Raw genomic sequence first — 21,357 nt, 5'->3', positions numbered from 1 at the left:
GGGATTTATGGAGCAAGTGTGAGGTAGGGCGGGGAGCATTTGCATATTGCCTCAGGTCTATATATTAAGAGTGTGCATCTTGCGTTACTTTTCTATACAGTTTTTTCTGTGTTGGTTTTCAGACAGGACAAAAATAAACGTCTTACCTTAAATGAAGTACCACAGATTGTACCTTTAGTCATGTGAGAAATGTACTGTATTTTTCTTTTCTTTTTAAATCGGCTTGAAGCAGTGGGTCTCCAGAGCTGAACTACATTTATTTCTGCTTTGGGTACCCCCCTGCTTCTCGAGATACCTCCGTAGGGGGCATCAGTAGCAGCTAGCAGTAACAGCTTGGGTTGGGCTGTGTGTGGGGAACGGAATGGTGGCATAAATGGGACACGTCACGTGGGCCAATAGGAAGTTGTGACGTCATCCCTGGCGACTTCCTATTGGCCCGCATGGGGGGGGTTGGGTTGGACTGGCGGGCTTAATCCTCGGCTGCTGGCAGGAGGCACGCGGGGGAAGCTCAATTGGCGCGCACGGGCTCTCAACGTGGCTTCCCCTCCGTCCCACGTTGAGGGGGGAGGGGCGGGCCCCTAGGCAGCAGGCTGGACACCCCGCTTGCCCTGAGCATGCGCGCCGGGACCTCTGCTCTACGCATGCGCACGGGAATTGCCGCCATATTTTTTTTATAAATATAACTGGCCCGGGGGCCCGAGACACCAGCACCAGTTGTCCCCTCCCTGTTGGCAGCCCTGGCTACCGACACCGGCTACAGAGGTAAATATCTCGGAAAGCAGGGGGCCCCTGGAGCTGAAATGAATGCGGTTCAGCTACGGAGACCCCCTTCTTCCCACCTATAAAAACATGCTCTGGTCCATTGAAGACATACTTTTTTTTTTACAAATAATTAGTACTTAAGTTTATGAATTAAAAATACTGGTATTTACAAAGTGTAGTTTCTTTTACAATTTCATGGTGCATTACTCGTCCTTTATTAGAAATTGTGAACAACTTCTGGTAAGGTCAGCAGTATTGGGATAAAAATGGAAAACTCCTGGTAAAATGCATTAATACGTGTTCCATATTTATGTATGTCTAAATTGCAGTTTTCAGTGAAAAAGTAGAATAAATGTTTTCTCATCAAAATGTCTGCCTAGTCATTTTGTGCCCATGAATCTGTTTTGGGAAAAAAATAAAGGCGACCAGGTAAACTTTAAAGACGGAGCATTATACTGATGAAATCCAAGTGCCACTTCTTTGCAGAAAGCCAATTCTAATATTTTAGCAGCTGCCATCTCAAATCATTTAGGAAGCCCCTAAATACATATACCTTTATATTTTGTGGTAGGTAGAAAATATTGATTTCTTTTACATTTTCCGTAGGAATGTTTGATGAGTTACTGAATCATGGCAATTGTGGGTGCAAATGGAAACTGCTGGTGAATCACAATTGGCGCCACCAGAGAAAAGCAGAGATAAAATAATTACAAGTTAAAGCAAAAAGGATAAAGTAAACTTTAAATATTGTGGTTAAATACATGCGTTTGCTCCTCATTTCCTAAGTGTGGAAGTCAGGAGGCTAATGTATAGGCGATCCCCGGTCATCCGATGGAATCCGTTCTGCAAACAGCGGCGGGTAGTGAAACCGTCGGATTGCGACTCCCATGTTAATGAGCAGCGGATAATGCGTTCCGCGGAATGCGCATTGTGTTCCGTTGGATAATCCGTCCGTCGGAAAACGAGCGACTAATAGCAAGGACCACCTGTACAGCTGCGTTTGGACCAGTTACTGCAGATACAATATTTATATACTTGACTCAACCACCTTGTGTTGTTTATTTTATTCTACAAATGTAGCCAACGTTATTGCAACCTGTGGCGTGCTCCCGAGGGTGAAATACCCAGACAGCCCTGCCTCTTCTTACATGCGGCTGATTGAAAACAATGGCCAGTTACCCCGCTGGTGCATTGTGTACGTCCTGCTGCAGAGGGCCATGGGTTGCAATAACGTTGGCTACATTTGTACTTGCACTGTTGATTTTGTGAAATTATGGCAATGGAGCCAAATACAGTATACCTTTTAAAAATGTCCCTGGATCTTCACATTAGAGCCAAAGTGCCACCATCTTTGATACTTATATATATATACCACACAGGAATCGGGAATACAAAATCAGAGGACGGTTCACCTGTTCCTCCAGCAATGTCGTGTACCTCATCATGTGCATGAAATGCCCAGGGGGCTGCTACTACATAGGTGAGACAGGGCAGGGGCTAAACAAGAGAATGAACCTGCATCGCCACAGCATCACACGCGGAACAAGAGACAGTCCTGTTGGCGAACATTTCTCTGACTCTGGCCATAAGATGAACGATCTGAGGATTGCCTTACTCAAAGGTAATCTTAAAACACCGAAAGAGAGACGGTTGCATGAATACAAATTTATGCAACTGTTCGGGACACTTAGCAGTGGCCTAAACAGAGATCGAAATTTTATGAGTCATTACTGACACAAGTGAACTCTCTTCCCATGAGCGCTATAGGCCATGTCTGTACATACTGTGCTATATGTATGCACACACAGCTGTCTCTCACACATACTTATACTCCTTGTTTTTCCATCCCTATACACCAATAGGGACCACATAGTATCCACACACACTTTTAGTTATGCTACTAACTCTCACATTTCCACACCCACCCACACCATTTATATCCAGTCCCACTCCACACACACCTTGTGTAAAGCACTGTATATACTGTGGGCTCTCCATTCATGTTATTCACACTGATGCACATACACACTCTTTCATCACTTGCTTTCAGGAATCTTTTGACACCTCCAGCCATAAAACACATCCACACCGGGGGAAGGACTAGCACAGATAACATTCCAATAGACACTGTTTATAGTATAGCTTTTGCTTGCTTCATTCATTGTAACATCGCCGGAAGAAGAGATCAGTGTATCTCGAAAGCTCGCACAAATAAAAGCATTTTGTTAGCCACAGAACGGTATCATCTATTTATTTTTTTATTTTATATATATATATATATTATATATATATATATATATATATATATATATATATATATATATATATATATATATATTATATATATTATATATATTATATATATATATATATATATAAATATATATATATAGCTAAACATGTCATATAATTGCCATTTAAACCACAGGACTTTGCTACTTCATACATGCTAGTAACAGCAGAAAATTGCAGGGCTTTAATTGTCCTGCTAACCTTTTGGCCTGACTTCTGAGAATCATTTTATAAATTCCTCCTGCTGATATTTGAACATTTAGAAAAAAAGCCCAGTAAGCACAGTTGGTCTAAATACTATGGCTATGGCACCATCTATAGTGATATTTACTAACTGAGCGAAAGGTAGAATTATCATTGAACCTGTTATACCTTCTTTGTTAGCTCCCTGTTTTTTTTTAGTTGGGCACCAGGCTTTACATGACCTTCACCATTCTGTGACCTTCACCATTCAGTAACGTTCCTTGAAAGTAATCTGTCAATCTGCCCAGTAAAGCCTCAATACTTCAGCTTTCAAAGTCTCAGTTTACTTACTTTTATTTCTATAAATATAAATATAAAAATAATTACATGGCTCCTACGTAGTGGAAAAAAAATATGTTTGTGTTCTACTACCGGAATATATATATATATATATATATATATATATATATATATATATATATATATATATTATTATTATTATTATTATTATTATTATTATTATTATTATTATTAGTTAAGTTATGGTGGGTAAAAAAAAGTAACAAAAACCCTCCACAGCAAAGCATATAGCAAATGGAAATATTACTGTATGCTCATTTGCATGTCTTAGTCTGCAACCCCGCCTTTCACCATTATCACACAGCACTTCCACTGCAGCAAGGGATTCTGGGAAATGACATGCAAATGAGCACACAGTGCCACTTTTTGCTTCAAAACCATTTTTAACATGGTTCCCTATAGGCTTAAGCTTGCTACATGGTCACAGCTTTGAGCACAGCCAGGGTTAAGATGCATAGCCAGTAAACCCACCCACATGGTTCTTGTCACTTTTTTTTACCCACCATAACTTAACTAAGTATGGTAAAACCCATCCTCATTACTTCATTTTTGCATAGCCAGTATAACCAACCCCACACTGATGAGACCCATTAAGGTCGAAACGGCTGTCGGTGGGTGGGTTTACTGGCTATGCATCTTAACTCTGGCTGTGCTCAAAGCTGTGACCATGTAGCAAGCTTAAGCCTATAGGGAACCATGTTAAAAATGGTTTTGAAGCAAAAAGTGGCACTGTGTGCTCATTCCTGTTGTATTCCAGGGGGAGCATGGAGGAAAATAGAACAGAAAAAAACAATCTAAGTGTAAACAGTATTTAAAGTGCAAAATTCAATATCTTATCTTGGCTCGTATGTTGTACCTACTTACAAGATGTAAGTTGTTTTCAAGCGTTTTAGACACACAATGGTCTCTGCTATGGATGTTGTTCTCCACTTAATGAAGCGGTCTCCAATAGTCAGCTCAGCAACCCAGTGTATGTAAAGAAAAATGATACCATAGTGCAGACCAGTATAATGATAAAACTAAACTACATCTTGTAAGTAGGTACAACATACGAGCCAAGATAAGATATTGAATTTTGCACTTTAAATACTGTTTACACTTAGATTGTTTTTTTCTGTTCTATTTTCCTCCATGCTCCCCCTGGAATACAACAGGAGTGACGATTTGCGGGACTAGCGAAACCAGTCCCTACCAGCTGGGTTTGAGCAGGGGGTTTGAACCTTTTAAATATCACTATTTGCACGTTATTTGAGCACGTTTTGAATACCTGCTATAATCAATTGATTTTGTTAACAACATTCACTATATAGTTTTTTAGTGAAACACTAATAGAGCTAGCACCGTTTTTTTCACCTTCAAAAAGCACTGTGTGCTCATTTGCATGTCATTTCCCAGAATCCCTTGCTGCAGTGGAAGTGCTGTGTGCTGGGTGATAATGGTGAACGGCGGGGTTGCAGACCTGTCTAAGACATGCAAATGAGCATACAGTAATATTTCCATTATATATGTATATGTATATGTACTATATATATATATATATATATATATATATATATATATATATATTCAAAAACGAATAGACGATACCGTTCTGTGGCTAACGAAATGCTTTTATTTGTGCGAGCTTTCGAGATGCACTGATCTCTTTTTCCGGCGTCGCATTTCGTTAGCCACAGAATGGTATCGTCTATTAGTTTTTGATTATTAAGCTCGGCTAACACGGTACAGAAACCTCTACATCTAGATATATATCTACAGTATATCTATATCTATATAGATAGATATAGATATAGATATATATATCTTTTTCGTTTGTGTAACTTGTATTCCTTGAATTGCTGATTCTTCTTGTTTATTTATGAACCATAGCTTTATTTTGTTAGTATATCCAGCTGCGTGGTGTGTTCTGTTAGAAACAGGTGGCTACATTCTCTTGCAGCCAGTCAGGTCATTGCAAAGGGAAGGCAGACCATGAAGTGAGGAAGTGGGTATGAGAGCAGAGGGCACAGAGACGCCAATAACCGTGTTTTCCGAATGAAACTTATGCAGCAGAAACAGGAACTGCTGCAACAATAAGACGATAATTGGGTGTCTGTAAAATGTTACAATCATCATCTTGTAAGCTTATCTTTATAAAATCTCTGTGCTGTATACTAATTGGTGTTCACTGCTATAAAGTACTGTAGTATGTTATTGGATGCAAGCGGCCGATATAGATATATATCTAGTACACATTTTAGTGATACTGTATGCTAAATTAGATCCAAGAAATTACTCATTATGACCAAACCACCTACATTTTGAGCAGCTCTGGCTCTCATCTGAAAGCGCTGATAAAAACTATTAATTTCTGGTCATTGTTGCAGACAAATTACTGTGATGGTTATCTAATAGTCAGTATGACTGACCAAAACGGTCACTTTTGTTTGGCTCATTTTCAGTGTGCTGTCTGTCTCATTTACTTTGTATTACATTACAGCATTATGGGCCATGTTTCTGTAGCTGTGCTACTCCATAAGACACCTTCCAGCACAGGTTCGTACAATATGGCCCCTTACTGCTCACGCAAGTGGTGTCTTCGAGCACGCAATCTTCTGAAGTAGCACTTCTTAGTAAATATGGCCTTACAGTATATCTTCTTATTTGTACACTAAAAAGCCATATTTTACGTTTGGACACATTTGAGGTATAGGGCAGTTTTCAATCACTGTCTGCATAAAATCCTTCAAAACGTGTATAATTCTGGTAACAAGCAATCCCACTATGCATTACTGTATTTAACATTTTTATTCTAGATATGCTATTATTGTAACTAAATATTATATACATGCTGTTTACACACAACTTTATAAATGATTCCATACATTAATATAATTTAGCAAAAATAATTCTGTGTATGTATTTGGCCAGAGTATTACACACTCCCGTAGTATAGAAATAATACAATGATGGCATCAAGAGGGAGACAATAAAAAGGTTTGTTAAAGAATGCCTTGTAGACTGGTCTTTGTATAAAATTCTGGTTATTCAGAGTCAACACTGATTTTGTTACCGTTTGCTACTATTAGCAAACTGGTTATTGAAAATTAGAGATTGAACAGGATCACTAGTACTGTCACATCATTTAAAATTATTATTAGTATAGCAGATTGGAAAATCTAAATCACAAGAACATATTGAGCTTTGATTTCTTGTCCATTTAAATGCCCGGCAGAATCTAGCCAAAAATGTCATTAGGACATTTGTAGGTGATAATATACTACATAGTTATCCAGATACAAATACAAGTGCCCCTAGTATATTTTTCATAAGGTTGGTTTCGTAGCCCAGTGGATCACATGCTTATATCACATGCTCAGTGGATGTGTCACATTAAACAGAAATTCTTTACCAGAAGAATGAATAAACAAACAAACCCCCAGTTCTTACGACTGCCAGTTTGTTCAAAAGAATTGATTTGAATTACCGCGTAACAAAAATCTATGCATGGGTCTTGTCATTAATTTTCTCATTCTTCCTTTGTTATAAATAATCTGTGTTAATAGTATGTACTATAGTAAAAAAAATATATATTTTACCTGTCAAAGTGTAGAGCCACAAAGGTGCTTGAACTAGAAAAGTAGTTAATTACAGTATAACAGAATTGTTAAAGTAACAACAAACATGGCAAAAGTTTTGGAATACAGATGTTTGACACTTCACATTATAGATGCCTCCCATTGGTATTTGAGCACCCATAAGAATAGTATTTGTGTTTGTGAGGGTGAGACTTATTACCAATAGGTTGGGGGCGTTGTCAGGCTTAATAGCTAGTTTCATCCCCTCTTTGTATAAATGAATATGGCATAAGGCAGAGGTGCCCAACTCTAGTCCTCAAGCTCCCCACCCCCCCAACAGGTCAGGTTTTCAGGCTATCCCAGCTTCAGCACAGGTGGCTCAATTAGTCCCTGCTTCAGCACAGGTGGCTCAATCAGTCCCTGATTCAGCAAAGGTGTCTCAATCAGATGCTCAGTCTTTGAGCTTACTGATTGAACCATTTGTGCTGAAGCTGGGATATCCTTAAAACCTGACCTGTTGGGGTCTTGAGGACTGGAGTCGAGCACCTCCTGCTGTAAGGTAAAAGGAATGTTGACTTCTGTTGGTTTTTATTGCCAATTTAATAGCAAATTGTCTAAACGGCTTCACCTGTGACCCTACATATGTAATAAATAAAGAATTTGCAATGTGTTTCGGGACCGCTTTTCGCCAGCCCTTTTTTCCAGTCACATGGTACATACAGCAACGGCAGAAATGCTTATTTGCATCAAGTGCAGCTGTGGATTTTACCAACACCTTTCCCCCTTTAGATTCTGCTTGTGTGTAGTGACCTAGCACAGCCTCTGTGTGTGCTACTGAAAATACAGCCCTGCGGAAAGTCACTTGTTGCTATTTGAGACAGGGCATTTGCTTTGTCATTCACAGACTGAGCAGAGAGAATTTCCTTCGTCAAATGATTTTCAGTTATGTTGCAATGCTTTCTGTTTAGGCAGCTGGCAGTGGAAGGGAATTTAAAGTAGTAATCCATGCTGTTTTTTTCCTTCATTTTTTAATACGGGGTTGAAGCAGTGGTTCTCTGTAGCTGAACCCCGTTAATTTCGGCTCCGGGGACCCCATGTTTCCAGAGATACCTCCAAATGGGGTGCCGGGATTTGCAGTTTAAAGCTCCCCTCGTCACATGGGCCAATAGGAAGCCGCACCAGATAACATCACGGTTTCCTATTGGCCCGCGAGCTTTGGTAAGCAGCCATGGCATGAACCCTTGAGTGGCTACCGGCACCAACTGCAGAGGTAAGTGTCCCCGGAAGCAGGGGGTCCCCAGAGCTGATAGTAATGGGGCTCCGCTCCAGAGACTCCCTGCTTGAATCCTGCATTACAAAAATGGACTAAGGCCTGGGACATAGTGCCTTTAACCAGTGCTGAGGCGCGCTGAGGCTCAGGGAAAGCGATGCTTTCCCTGGCCTTACACAGCGCGCCATCAGGGGGAGGGACGGGGGCGGGCCAGTGACGTCACGGAGCTGGTTCGCTCTCATTGGGCGAACCGCTCACGTGACCGGCCCTGCACACGCTTCCCCAGGCGTGCTGACGCGTGCGCGAGCCCCTGCTAAAGCCGCTCTCATTGCGCGCTGACCATGTCCCAGGCCTAAGTCTTTAAAGTGATATTAATTTAAGCTTTTCTAAATGTCTCCTTACCACAAAAACTTTCCCAAGAATTTCACTTCAACAAAATATTATTGTATGGGGTTAGCAGATCTTGTGTATTTACCTTACTGATCCATGTCTGTTATATTGAATGGGATATATTATTTATGCTGTTCATTTTTAAATTATACTTTTAAACATACCTGAGCAGTTTTATGTGCAACTTTGTTTTGTGTGTGCTTTATTTAATGTTATTTTACAAGATTGCATAACTCTTTTAAAACTTTACCAAAAAACGAAAATGTTTTTATTATTACAGGGCGTTTAAACATCTTCACCTCCCTCAATTTATAGTTGACATCACTTTACTAACTACCTAAACTATATTAGCTGACCGCTCCGATTCTTATAAGTACTGTACCATTACTTTTCAATTGTACTTTTGTATCCCATACATTTTATTCCCTACTAGCTTTTCACAGTGTTGATTAGTCACATGGTGATTGCGTTTAGTTTTTTGTTAGGGTTGGAGATTTATTACCAATACAGAATGTTTATTCTTTTCAAACGTGTCTATTTGGATGTATCCGTATATTACAATTCTGTATGACATTTGGCAACAGATTAATACAAATTGACAGCCTACAACCTGGGTCGCAAACTCCAGTCCTCAAGGGCCACCAGCAAGTCAAGTATTAAGGATATCCCTGCTTCAGCACAGGTGGTTAATTCAGTGTCTGTCCGACTGTGCTGAAGCAGGGATATCCTTAAAACCTGACCTATTGGTGGCCCTTGAGGACTGGAATTGGCCGCCCCTGGCCTACAGAAGCAGAATCAAACCATTCCAGGATAACTGGTTTAATGTCAAGGTTTAAGAATCCCCTCTTCTAGCACCTTAAAGTATTCTTGAAATCAAACAGGAATAATCTATACACAAGCACTAGTTAAGCAAATACATGTTGGTTTTCTTTTGACAAAGTGAGTCACTGCAGAGATTACACAGAACATCTGCAGTAGACATTTATTAAGTGGCTGACTCCATGACCTACATCATCGTGGTGTATTCATGTATTACAGCACCTCTGCTATTTCAGAGATAAAGGGTGAAAGGGGAATACTGCACTCTTAGCCTTTTCATTCATATACATAATGTTTGCCAGGCATGCTTTAGTGGTGTGAAAGGTCTGGCTATCACATGCATTCACAGTAGTTGGTCTCAAATTACAGCATACAGTTTAATGGTGCATTGCTCACCTTTGTTGAGCCATTAACAGGTGTGGAGTATATACGTGTTTGTGCTTGGAAAGTCTACCATTTTCAATTACTTATTTGTAGCAGGCAGCATGGGCAGGAATAACTTGCAACCCATGCTGTGCTCAGTCATTCTACTGCAAACAGCAATGCGTAAACTACAGGGAGCAATTTGTAGCGTCCCACGAGTGAAGTTAAATGAAGACAGGAGATCATTCTGGGGAATAGCAAAACCAAATTGTCTTGATTTAATTACGAGTCTGGTTATACATACTGTTTGTGATAACTGAACCGTTTTGGGGGAGATTGGAGGGGTTTCAGTACACGAAAAGGAAGACGGTTTAGGCCCATATTTACTATGTTGTGCTACGCCGTAAAGCTCCTGTATCTGGTCAAAATTGCATAGCACCGCTTAGTAATATGGGCCTAAATAATACATTTGTGATATGTCGGCTCCAGCACTGCCAACATCCTGTTGATATGTCACTTAGGTTCTTCCAGTACTAACACCGATTAGGATGTCAAATGTTGTCAAGTGGTTTTATTCTGTTCCTGGCCGCCACACTGCCGTTGTACAGTACTCCCATTTTTTGTGTTCTACATTTGTATGGCTAATTTTCGAACGAAAAGGAAACATGGTTCAGCGGGCACTGATCTTTTTGAAAATCAAGTTTGTTTATTACAAGCATTATAGGATCCTACCAAAAAAATTGCATGAAAGGGACATGCTACATTTACTTTCCATCTGTGAAATCATTCAGCAGTTTCCTGCTTTGGAGAAATATTGATGAAGTACCAATTTGTGTAGGGCCTATTTAAATGGCCTCCATTGTGAAATATGCGTAATAACTTGGCTCTGACATTTCTTGCTGCATTGTTTTTTCAGCTACAGTAATTATGAACTGCAGGGCAGCATGCAATGTATATTCTGTAATATTTGAGCTTTTAACAGGAACACTTTCTTGGCCCACCTTGCACAAGCTTACGGTCGACTTAAGTGTGTGGTGTAAGCGGGGGTGAATGTAGAGTGTTGAGGGGGGGGGGGAAGGGTGAGAAGTAGGGGTGAATGGGCTGTGTTTACAAAGGAGGTGGGTGAGTGTGGTAGGTGTGCATGTGAGAAGGTGGGTGTGTGAGGGCAGAGTGGCTAAATGAGCCCTAATGGGCAGTGGTGCCCTAAGGTTTTAAAAATTCTTACGGCGTACCCCTGCTCAAACGAGGTTGAGAACCACTGTGTTATGTAATATTGCTTATGGGCGTCAATATATTGCAACTTAAGTATATACTGCCATATGGGTATATACTGCCATATGGGTATGCCTCTGACCCAAGCTAGGCTATATATAAGCTGCATTATAGGATATGTTGTAGCTTTAGAGCAATTGATTTGATAAAGGTAGTTCTGAAAGCTAAGTGACATGCTCAGTGCACCCATTTGCATGTTTATGCTCAGAATCTGAGGTCCCTTTCTATATATTGTGAAGCAGTCTTCCCCCTTTCTTTCATTCATTCATACATACATACATACATACATACATACATACGGTACTGTATATCTTTATTTATATAGCGCCGTCTATGTACATAGCGCTTCACAACAGGAATGCACGTGACATAATATAACACATAATGGGAAGAAGTACTTGAGATATAAAAGTAACATTAGGCTAAAGGAGTCCCTGCCCCGTAGATCTTACAATCTAAGTGAAAGAAATGTAAATCTTCCACAACATGGGAAAGATGACTTCCCAGTGTATTGAATACGTCTGTAGCCTAAGCATGGTGCATTATTGTAGAGACTAAAGTTGGCTTGGGAATTCAGTGAAGGACATGTAGGTGCATTTTACAGTGTTTATTGGATTTTGTTTCTTTATTATACCCCAGAACGCTAAGATCCATTAAAAAGATTAATGTTGGCATGCTTGAAAAAGAGACCTGTGTGCCTTTCAAAGCTCTGTATAACATAAATTCACCTACAAAAACTCCACTGAAAGATATCACAGGTTGCAATTAATACATAAATATGTAATAAAGAATAATACAAATAATTCAGTTAGCAGTAATGTGGGAAAAGTTGAGGAACTTTTTTCGAGGAAAAGATTATGCACAAAAAAAAGGAAATATTATTTAAGAAATCTTGATTTTGACCTTGAACAAATAAAGAATCATAATACATTTGTGAATAGATAAATAAAAAGTCCCTAATGCCTTCAGTCTTAAAGGCCCTTGTAAGGCTGCGCTTATAGTGCCGGTGACGTCACGCTGCGGTTGCTGGAAAAATCAAATTGACTTGACTTCCAGTGATCGCGACCAAGCCGGCGCGCCACTTCTACTATAAGCGCACGCAACGGCGGCAATACATTTGTTTTGCCGCGTTGTCGTCGGCACTATCAGCGCAGCCTAATACAGAATGGTATTGCCTTTTTGAAAAACAGCATAGGCCTATGAATCTAAATTGGTTTTAATCATTGATGTTTTATGAAAGTAAAATGGTAAATGAAAGTAATTTAAACTAATTTTTAAATTAAAGTAAAAGGAGTGAGCCAAGCTGCAATCCAGTATATGTTCTGTAAGAAGACAATCCAAACCAGTGTATTACAGACCCATATGGTACATAATGGGTATAAATAGACCAATTGAGACTCCAGGACAGGGCTCTAGAACAAATTCTGCAATTATATTGTTATGTGATTTAAGATACATTTAAACGCATTGTATTTCAACACTTTGAAAGTGTTTATAATATGTACCTGCTTTGTTTACATTACCCTAACTTACAATTGAGTTTGTGTGAAAATTTGCCCTTGGCTGCCTGGGCAGCTGTTAGCAGGAGCAGAGCGTAAGAGCCACACCGACTCCCTTTGTGAGGCCTATTTTGGCCCGGGGGCCACCAGCTGAAGAGCCCTGTTCTAGGATCAGGGGATTCAACATTTTGTGTCTGCTATGTTTGTAATTTGTCTTTCATATTTCTACGATAATTAGTCGTTACCATGAGATCATTTGCTAGTGATCATGCTTCCACTTTATAAGTAGGGTTGCCAGGTGGCTTCTCCAAAAATACTGGACACAATGGTGAAAGGGGCGACTCGCTCAAGACACACAACCCTGTCGCCTCTCTCCACTCCATGCTGTTTCCTCCTCTCTTTGGCCCCACCCCCAGGCTCCTGACTGCTCCTCCTAATTGTCTGCGTTATCTAGCAGCAGCCAATCAGGATGGAGAAAGCTGCCCAGCCCCCTAGCAACAGCCCTGCTCTCTCCCTGCTAAGGGAAATCCCTCGGTCTCCAAGCCGGCTCGGGTCACTATGTCCAGAGAGGTAATACTAGAGCATACATAACCAGTATTACCGCTAATTTCTTACTGGACAGTGTCCAAATAAAGGACAGTTCAATTCAATACTGGACACCTGGCAAGCCTAGTTATAAAACCTTCGTATAAAGAGGGAGCCTCGCTATAAAATCTGCTCACAACAGGAAAAGTAACTTTAAAACAATCATCCTTGATGGGATAATATCTGATTTGAGATCTAGAGACGGACTTGTGTGACATTGCCTTTTTAATTTAAGCTTCCTATGCGTCGGGTACTGCAATTAGATTGTAAGATCTTTGGGAGAGGCATTTTAATATTTGCGTTGGCCTAGCAACGACTACATCGTACACACGTGCTAAATAAATGTATCTAAGGCCGCAATTACAGTGGCAGTGACGGCGCGCGCGCAGCTCGGCAGGAACAGACCTCTTCTCTATGAGGCCCCCCCCATAGAGCACGGGAGGAAGCGCAACCGCAATTCTCGGCCAGACAAACCATTCTGTTTGTCGCGCGACGGCAGGGTCAAGTGCGCGGTTCAGCCAATGAAGGCGAACCATTCACGTGACGTCACGGCCACACGTGACATCGCAATCGCATAGCGCATGTTTCACGCGAGCGAGAGACGCACATGACATCATGCGCTCTGTCGCACGCGCGGCCACTGTAAACGCGGCCTTATACAGAATTAGTGTATCTGAAAATTACACAGTAAATACTGTTTGAAATGATGGAGTCATAATACGTTTTTTGTAACTTTTTCTTTCCATTTTGGTATTCATATTAATCTCATTCTCATACACTGGAAGCAGCTTTTTTTTTTTTCTAATTGTATCCTGTTGTGTCGAGAATATATGTGAATCCACATGAGAGAGATTTAATAGAAAACATTTGACTATTACAAAGTGTGGCTGGTAAAAATTGATTGGGGTTTCAAGGTGGCACCAATGGGCGATATTAAATATTGAATGGCACATGTAAAGACAAATGCTTGTGTATATATAATTTATTTGGCCTTGTAAGTGGATTTGTCTTGCGACATGCAGGCCCCCTGTAGTCATTGGAAGGAATCTGGTAAGGGTTGGAGTAAATAAATAATAAAACCACTTTAGTGTACAATCTAACAGTATTAAATATTAAGACTTTCAGACAATTGATTTTTAATTCGTCATTAACTTCCTTTAAGCCACATGTAACATCCGCCTCTTGTGTTAAAGATTAAACTGTACAAGGTCAGGAATTTGTGTCTATTATGGGACTGTTACGAGTCTTAACTAATGATCATATTAAGCATTCTGCGCCCCTCGTGGATGTGCGAGAGTCTTTGTATTTGTTCGGCTGTAATTTGTTACACTTTTTGGCAGGAAAGTAATTGAATTCTGTGGAAAATCTGCAAATGTTTATTAACCCTTTTTTTTCTGCCATACGGTTCTCAAACACACCGTAAGGAAAGTTCTATCTTTTATTCTGTATACCATCATATTAATAATAATAATAAAGCAATATATTTCATATATTGCTTTTCTCCCAATGGGACTCACAATTACAGTGCACAGTACGCAGCACATAGGAATTTTTACAGACACAGTCCCTGCCCAGATGAGCTTACAACCTGTTTTTTTTGTGCCTGAGGCACAGGGAGATAAATTGACTTGCCCAAGGTCACAAGGAGCTGACACGGAATTGAACCTACTCTTTTTCCATATACAGTACATGGATGGCAGGGTATACACGACTCATACATATTATCTAACATCATTGGGTAGTGAGGTACTGATGGAAGATGGAGCACTGATGGGTAGGCAAGAGAATAGAATGGATGTCATAATGCTTTGGGTGGTAGAGCAGAGTGATCAGGAGAGAGAATGCAGCCAGTGCAAACATTCCAAGGCTGAGAGGGAGAGTAACAGGCGCCCTGAGGCTGGGGCAAAATGAAGGAGAGAAGTGGAAATTGAGCGTCTGAGCTTGAGGACAATCTGAGTTTGTGAAGCAGACTTTTTGAAATGCCGTCACAAATAGGACCAATCTATTCGTGATACTGTACGTATGAGTATTTCAAATCCTTTATGAAGGCTTCATTCTGACCTTTTTTGCAAACATCGTAACCTGAAATTTAGAGCGGCCCTCATCTTGCCTTATTCCAATTTCCTGTCCGGAGATTTTATGGCTTATCGTTTAACATGAAGGTGATGTTCGTAAATTGGGTTCTGTTCAGAGTCCCCATGGTAACGGAAAGGCAATTTTTTTAGATCTTAAAAAAAAAGGTAATTTTTTTTTAGAATCGTCTTATTTTCCTTATTAATTAATTGTTTTAACTACCTACTGCACTTAACCTTTTTGATGCCGCCTGACATCCAGCTCCAAAGTACCACCAGAAATCCAGATTGATGACCATGTGATAATTTCCGTAGCGATTATACGGTCATGGCCAGCCTCCTATGACTAAAGCAGAAGTGGCGTGCCCTCCCTTTTTGTTATTGATCGCTTTCAGCACTCTGCTAAAAACAAGCAAAGTGTACCTGGCATACCTGGTACACGGAAAGTCACCAGGGCATGGTAGGTCCTCGTGTCGGGCCAGGTACGTCAGTATGGCACGGTAAGGGTTAAATCTAACCTTGCGATTAGTTCACTTTGACCCCCAAGTGAAACTGCCCTTTCTTCTCATCTCCCTTCTCTTCCTGCTTCTTTACCTCCTACCAATGTAGCATAGTGAAGACACAAGCCCTCAAAAGTCACTTTGTCACTACGTATATAATGGATCGAAAACTTGGTATATGAGAAGTTAGTGGAGGCATCTGCACGTGAATTAAAAAGTGATTCGCCTTCTGTATTATAGCTTAAGAACTGGGCTTCTTAACCCTTTTCAATGCCACTTCGGCAAACAACTAAATTAAAGTTTATTTATTTTTAATGACCCATTTACATGTGCCTGGGTTATTTTTATGCTTATTACATACAGATATGATTTTATGTAACCAGTCTCACAGAAAATGAATAATGTATTTTTTATTATTACAGAAAAGAGGGCAGTGATGTCTAATAGTGCAGAAACAATGAGTGAAGCATGGTTCGATCAACTAAAAAGGTTTACTCACTTGACTTAAATTGAGAATCCCCAGTGTTTTATGTTTTTAGTTGACTAACTGGGGAATATAACAATTGTATATGAAAAAAAATAAGAATGCTTCTATATTTTGATATTCATTAAACTTCGCACAGAAACTCCCATTGACTTGCTATATCGGTACTATCGCAGTTTAGAATGATTGTGATAAAAGATGACTCCACATTGGTTTAACACATTTATTTTGGACTAAAAAAAAAAGGCAACCCTTTCCAATCATATTAGTGGGAGGTAATTAATGCATTGCTCTGCATCATGTTGCATCCTTTTCCTGAAAAAATCTAGTATATTCCGTATAATGACCTGCTGAATTGCATGTTTTGTGATCTGCATTTTGTTTATCTATTTTATACGGGCGTGATGACGTCATAACCAGGAAGTTCAGCATACTAGGTATAGGCAGCACAATAGCGTTGCAGCAACAGATTTACAGCTAAGCAACTAAGTAACTCCACTTTCATCATACTGTTGCGGTGTTGAATGGCAAGAGCAGCCTCACTGTTATTAGAGATAAGATTCATAGATGCCACTGGGACTATGTTGGCTTGTTACAGGAGCCTCACTCCATACAGAGCCTCACTCTATCTACAGGCTGTCCACTCTTAGGCCTCGGTCCCGCTGCGCTCGTTGGCGCGGGCGGCCACACGCGAGTTCCCCACCAGCAGGGGAATCCTCGCGAGCCGGTCCCGGTCCCCCCTGGCGGCACAGCGCACTACACGCTGTGGCGCGTCAGCCGCTATGGGACACAAGAAAATGGTGATCCCTAGCGTTGACGCGTCACGTGGTGTGGCTGTGAGCCAATGGTGAGGGGAGGCTTCGGGAGGAGGAGAGGCTTCGGGGAGCGGGGAGGAGTGTGGAGTGACAGCAGCGTGCCTGTCTGAGTGCGTGCGTGCGTGCGTGCCTGTCTGTGTGTGTGTATGTGTGTGTGTGTGTGTGTGTGTATGAGTGCGTGAGTGCCTGCCTCTGTCTGTGTGTATGTGTGTGTCTGAGTGCGTGAGTGCCTGCCTCTGTCTGTGTGTATGTGTGTGTGTGTGTGTGTGTGTGTGTGTTTTACTTACCATCAGCAGCTCCAGCCCGAGTCCGTGGAGGGAGGGGGGGGGAGAGTAGCGGGTCCCTCCGGTCAAGCCAGGCCCCCCCTCCCTGTCAAACCTCCCACTCCCGCCCACCTCCCGCTCCAGCTCCCGCTCCCTACAGATCGCATATCGCGGTCTGTGTATGTCAGCGCACCGCCTGTCTGCAGTGCGGGAGCGCTGACTCTGGGAGCGGGGCCTTAGCCTTACAGTATCTAGCTGTTGCGACAGGGTGTTTATTTTACCCTTGCTCTCATACCTAGCCTAGTTGTTTTACACACAGGTTTTAAATCCAAGTCCTTCCCTGTCTACACAAGATACCTTCATCCTGCACATTGGTAGTTTTTTAACCCATTAGGGTGCGTCACAATTTTGGCTGTGTCCCTGTTAACGCCGCAGTTCAAGTTGCCGTTAAAAATAAATAAATATTTCATTCAACGTGTGCATCAATACAATCTGCACACTGACAAGGGATTAGCTAAGTTGCAGATCGATCCGTTCTCCTGTGATCGATCGGCAAAGATTCGGCTCGGGGGTTCACTAAATTACCGTCAGTGCAGCAGAATACCCAAGATGCACAGTTCTGTGTGGAAGATCATGTGACCAGGCCAGTGGCGTAGCTAGACATTCGCGGGCCCCCGGGCAAAAAAAAGTTTGAGGGCCTCATTAATATTAATAATTACTAGAATTTTTTTCTCCCCCTCATCCCCTATCTTAGGGGTGCGCAAACTGGTGGTCGCGCGACATTATCTGCGGAGTCCGCGGGGTTTACAGGGGCCCCGTGCGCTTCCCGAAGACACTTAAATTAAATACCAGGGAAGCGGCGAAGGCCTCTGTAAACTTCACTTACCTTGGTTTAGACGGATTCTGGAGACGCGTCGCCATGGCAATGTGATGTCACATTGCTATGGCAACGTGACGTCATGACGCCCAGAGCCAAGGTAAAGGGGGGGGGGGCGCGGATAGGGGGACAGCCGGCAGGGGTGCGCAGGAGAAAAAGATTGTGCTCCCCTGCTCTATCTCATCATCCCTCATCATCTCTCTCCCTCCTCATCATCTTCTATACCCCCCTCCTCATCTCCTTTCCCCCCCTCATCATCATCTCTACTCCCTCCTCTCCCATATATACACACACAAACACTACACCATATACACACATACCAAACATGTAACATTAGTGTAACACACATACCATATACAAATACACGTTTATATTCAATATATAAAAAAACACTAAATATACAACATATACATGCACATAATACATGAAATACACATATGCATTACAAATACACACATCAACACACACATATAAACACACACATCAACACACACATATAAACACACACACCAACCACAGACACACTTACCAACAAAGACACACCATCACAGACACACACAGACACACACACACAGACACACACAGACACACACAGACACACACAGACACACACAGACACACACAGACACACACAGACACACACAGACACACACAGACACACACAGACACACACAGACACACACAGACACACACACTTACCAACAGACACATGGAACCGGGAGATATAGAGATGAGCAGCTATGGAATGCTCTGCATTGCCAACTGCTGTCCGGAAGTGGTTAAGCAGGAAGAACCCCCTACTCCCCTCCTCCCTCCAGCTCTTCTGTGGTCAGCTCCACACTCCGCAGCCGGCATCCTCCCCTCTTCTCCTACCCGCCCAAGCCTGTCTCTATCTGAAGAGAGAGAGATGGGCCACCGACAGGGGGGGAGAGTGGGCCTCCACACAGTGCGGGCCCCCAGGGTTTGCCCGGGCTATAGCTACGCCCCTGTACCAGGCAGTCACTAGATACAATTAGTGCACTCCTAGAGAGAGGACAAAAGGGGTGTGCCAGAGCCTCTCTCAGAAGAGGAAGGGAATGTGACTTTGTAAATGGTTGCTATAGAAACAAAAATGCTTGTTACATTAGCATACATTAAAAATGGCTTTAAAATCGTTTTTATTTTTAAATGCTACAAGTATTTTCTCATAGTACAAAACTGATTTATTAAAAAAAAAAAAACACAATCATGTAGGATATTGCGTGAACTGCAGCTTTAAGCTACTACTTGGCAAAATTGGGGTTATTAACCACTGGGCTATTAACTATTAGAGCTCCACATGCCTCTCTGTAGTCTTAACAGGTCAGTATACAAACATCCTGTTTTTTTTTTTTACATCCTGTTTATTGGGGGGGTTAAACATTTTTGATCACTTGCACAGTTATTTGCACATGTATACACTGCAACAATTTAAAAAAAAATTTTTTTGCCATCTCATTTAAATATTCCCATTATAAGTTCCTTAAGTGTGCGCCTATAATACAACTCTCTTGGTTGCTTTGTGATCCCTTGCGAGACCTCCCATCTAGTATTGGTATCTATTGTATTTGCCTAAATGTTGTACTATATAAAAGATTGAACAGGTAGATGTTGTGTTTATTACATTTCATACCACACATTATATAAATGATGGTAGGTAAAAAATTAACAAACATTCCACCACTTGTGTGCACATTCACATGTCTCTGACGTAAAAGCTGACATTGTGTTCTCATTTGCATGTCATTACCCAGAATCCCTGGCTGCAGTGGAAGCATTGTATGCTAAGAGATAATTATGAAAATCAGGGTTGCAAACCTGTCTGAGACATTTACATTTCTCACAAACCTTTGTGTGTATTCTCTTGATTTCAGAATTAACTTTTCTACGGCTGCGGCAAGATGTATCATCTCGTATACGAAGCAAACCACCCTTTGCAAGCAGAAGATCAGGAATTAGGAGTTGATCCTTTGCAGAGAGATGCAGGCAAGCATGAGGGAGGTGAGTTTACATTAGGTGTATGCATTACACATACAACTTCTCAAGATACGTATGCCTTGGGTGCAGGTGTTTCATTTTTTATTAGCACTAAACATGTTGATTTAACCTCTTCTGTTTCTGAAATGTGTTAATCCATATATAGGAGGGCACCGGGTATACGGCGGGTTCCGTTCCAGGGGCCCGCCGTATAGTGAAAATCGCCGGAAAGCGGATCCGGCGATTTTCAGTTCTGCTCATGCGCAAACCGGCATGTCCGACGTTCTGCGCATGCGCGACCTACGATCTGCGCACGCAAACTACGGTCTGCGTGCGCAAACTACGATCTGCGCATGCGCGCCGGGCGCAACCGCCCGTTCTGCGCATGCGCAACTTACGATCCAACATGGCGGCCCCCTTCTCGTTGCCGCCGTATCGGCGGATCGCCGAAAAGAGGAGCGCCGAGAAGTGGGGCCCTGCTGTATATTTAATGAGCAATCCAGTATGCAAAGTATGAGAAACCTAATAAAGCATATGAAATGTCAGGGTGCAGTTACAGGCACAAATAGTAACCACCTTTTTAATGCATTGTCCTCTTTTTACTTGAAACGATTTATATATTTTAGATTGTTTTTAAATCGCATTTCATAGCAATGTGTTCCAATGTAAGGGTTTTTCGTTGCTTGTGCTGTGCTCTGAACACCATACAAGGAACATGCTCTGCTTCATTTCTGTTTGATTGACACAAGACCCGGTCCTCATTTACAGAGACCGTAAAATCAAATTGAAATCATTCTAGTTAAAGTTTGCAGCTCTTTCAATTTAGGGTAATAACAAGCTGTAATCCAACGGAGCGCTGCATGGTGAGAGAAAGCGGTCTGTGATTGTGTGTCAGTGTGGCTTGGATTCCTCACTCACTTGCTAGCAGTGACAACATAGTTTGAGGAAGTGATGAGCCTAACAAGCTGCTTAGAACGTGATCCTTGTCGTGAAAACATT

The 21,357-nt window shown here is 41.6% G+C and overlaps 1 protein-coding gene across 2 annotated transcripts in view; it reads left to right on the top strand.

The window, feature by feature from the left end:
* The window catches only part of TBC1D5 (TBC1 domain family member 5), a 600,469-nt gene that overhangs the window by 146,008 nt on the left and 433,104 nt on the right, over window positions 1-21,357 (top strand). For both annotated transcript variants that reach the window (XM_075586906.1, XM_075586905.1), the window contains exon 3: window positions 20,256-20,382. In XM_075586906.1, the coding sequence (XP_075443021.1) occupies window positions 20,283-20,382 (100 nt within the window). In that variant the 5' untranslated portion in view covers window positions 20,256-20,282. The remainder of the gene's footprint in view (window positions 1-20,255; window positions 20,383-21,357) is intronic.

Source organism: Ascaphus truei, chromosome 2 (genome assembly GCF_040206685.1).
Source record: "Ascaphus truei isolate aAscTru1 chromosome 2, aAscTru1.hap1, whole genome shotgun sequence".
Lineage (NCBI taxonomy): Eukaryota > Metazoa > Chordata > Amphibia > Anura > Ascaphidae > Ascaphus > Ascaphus truei.
This window is presented reverse-complemented; position numbering and strand designations above follow the sequence as displayed.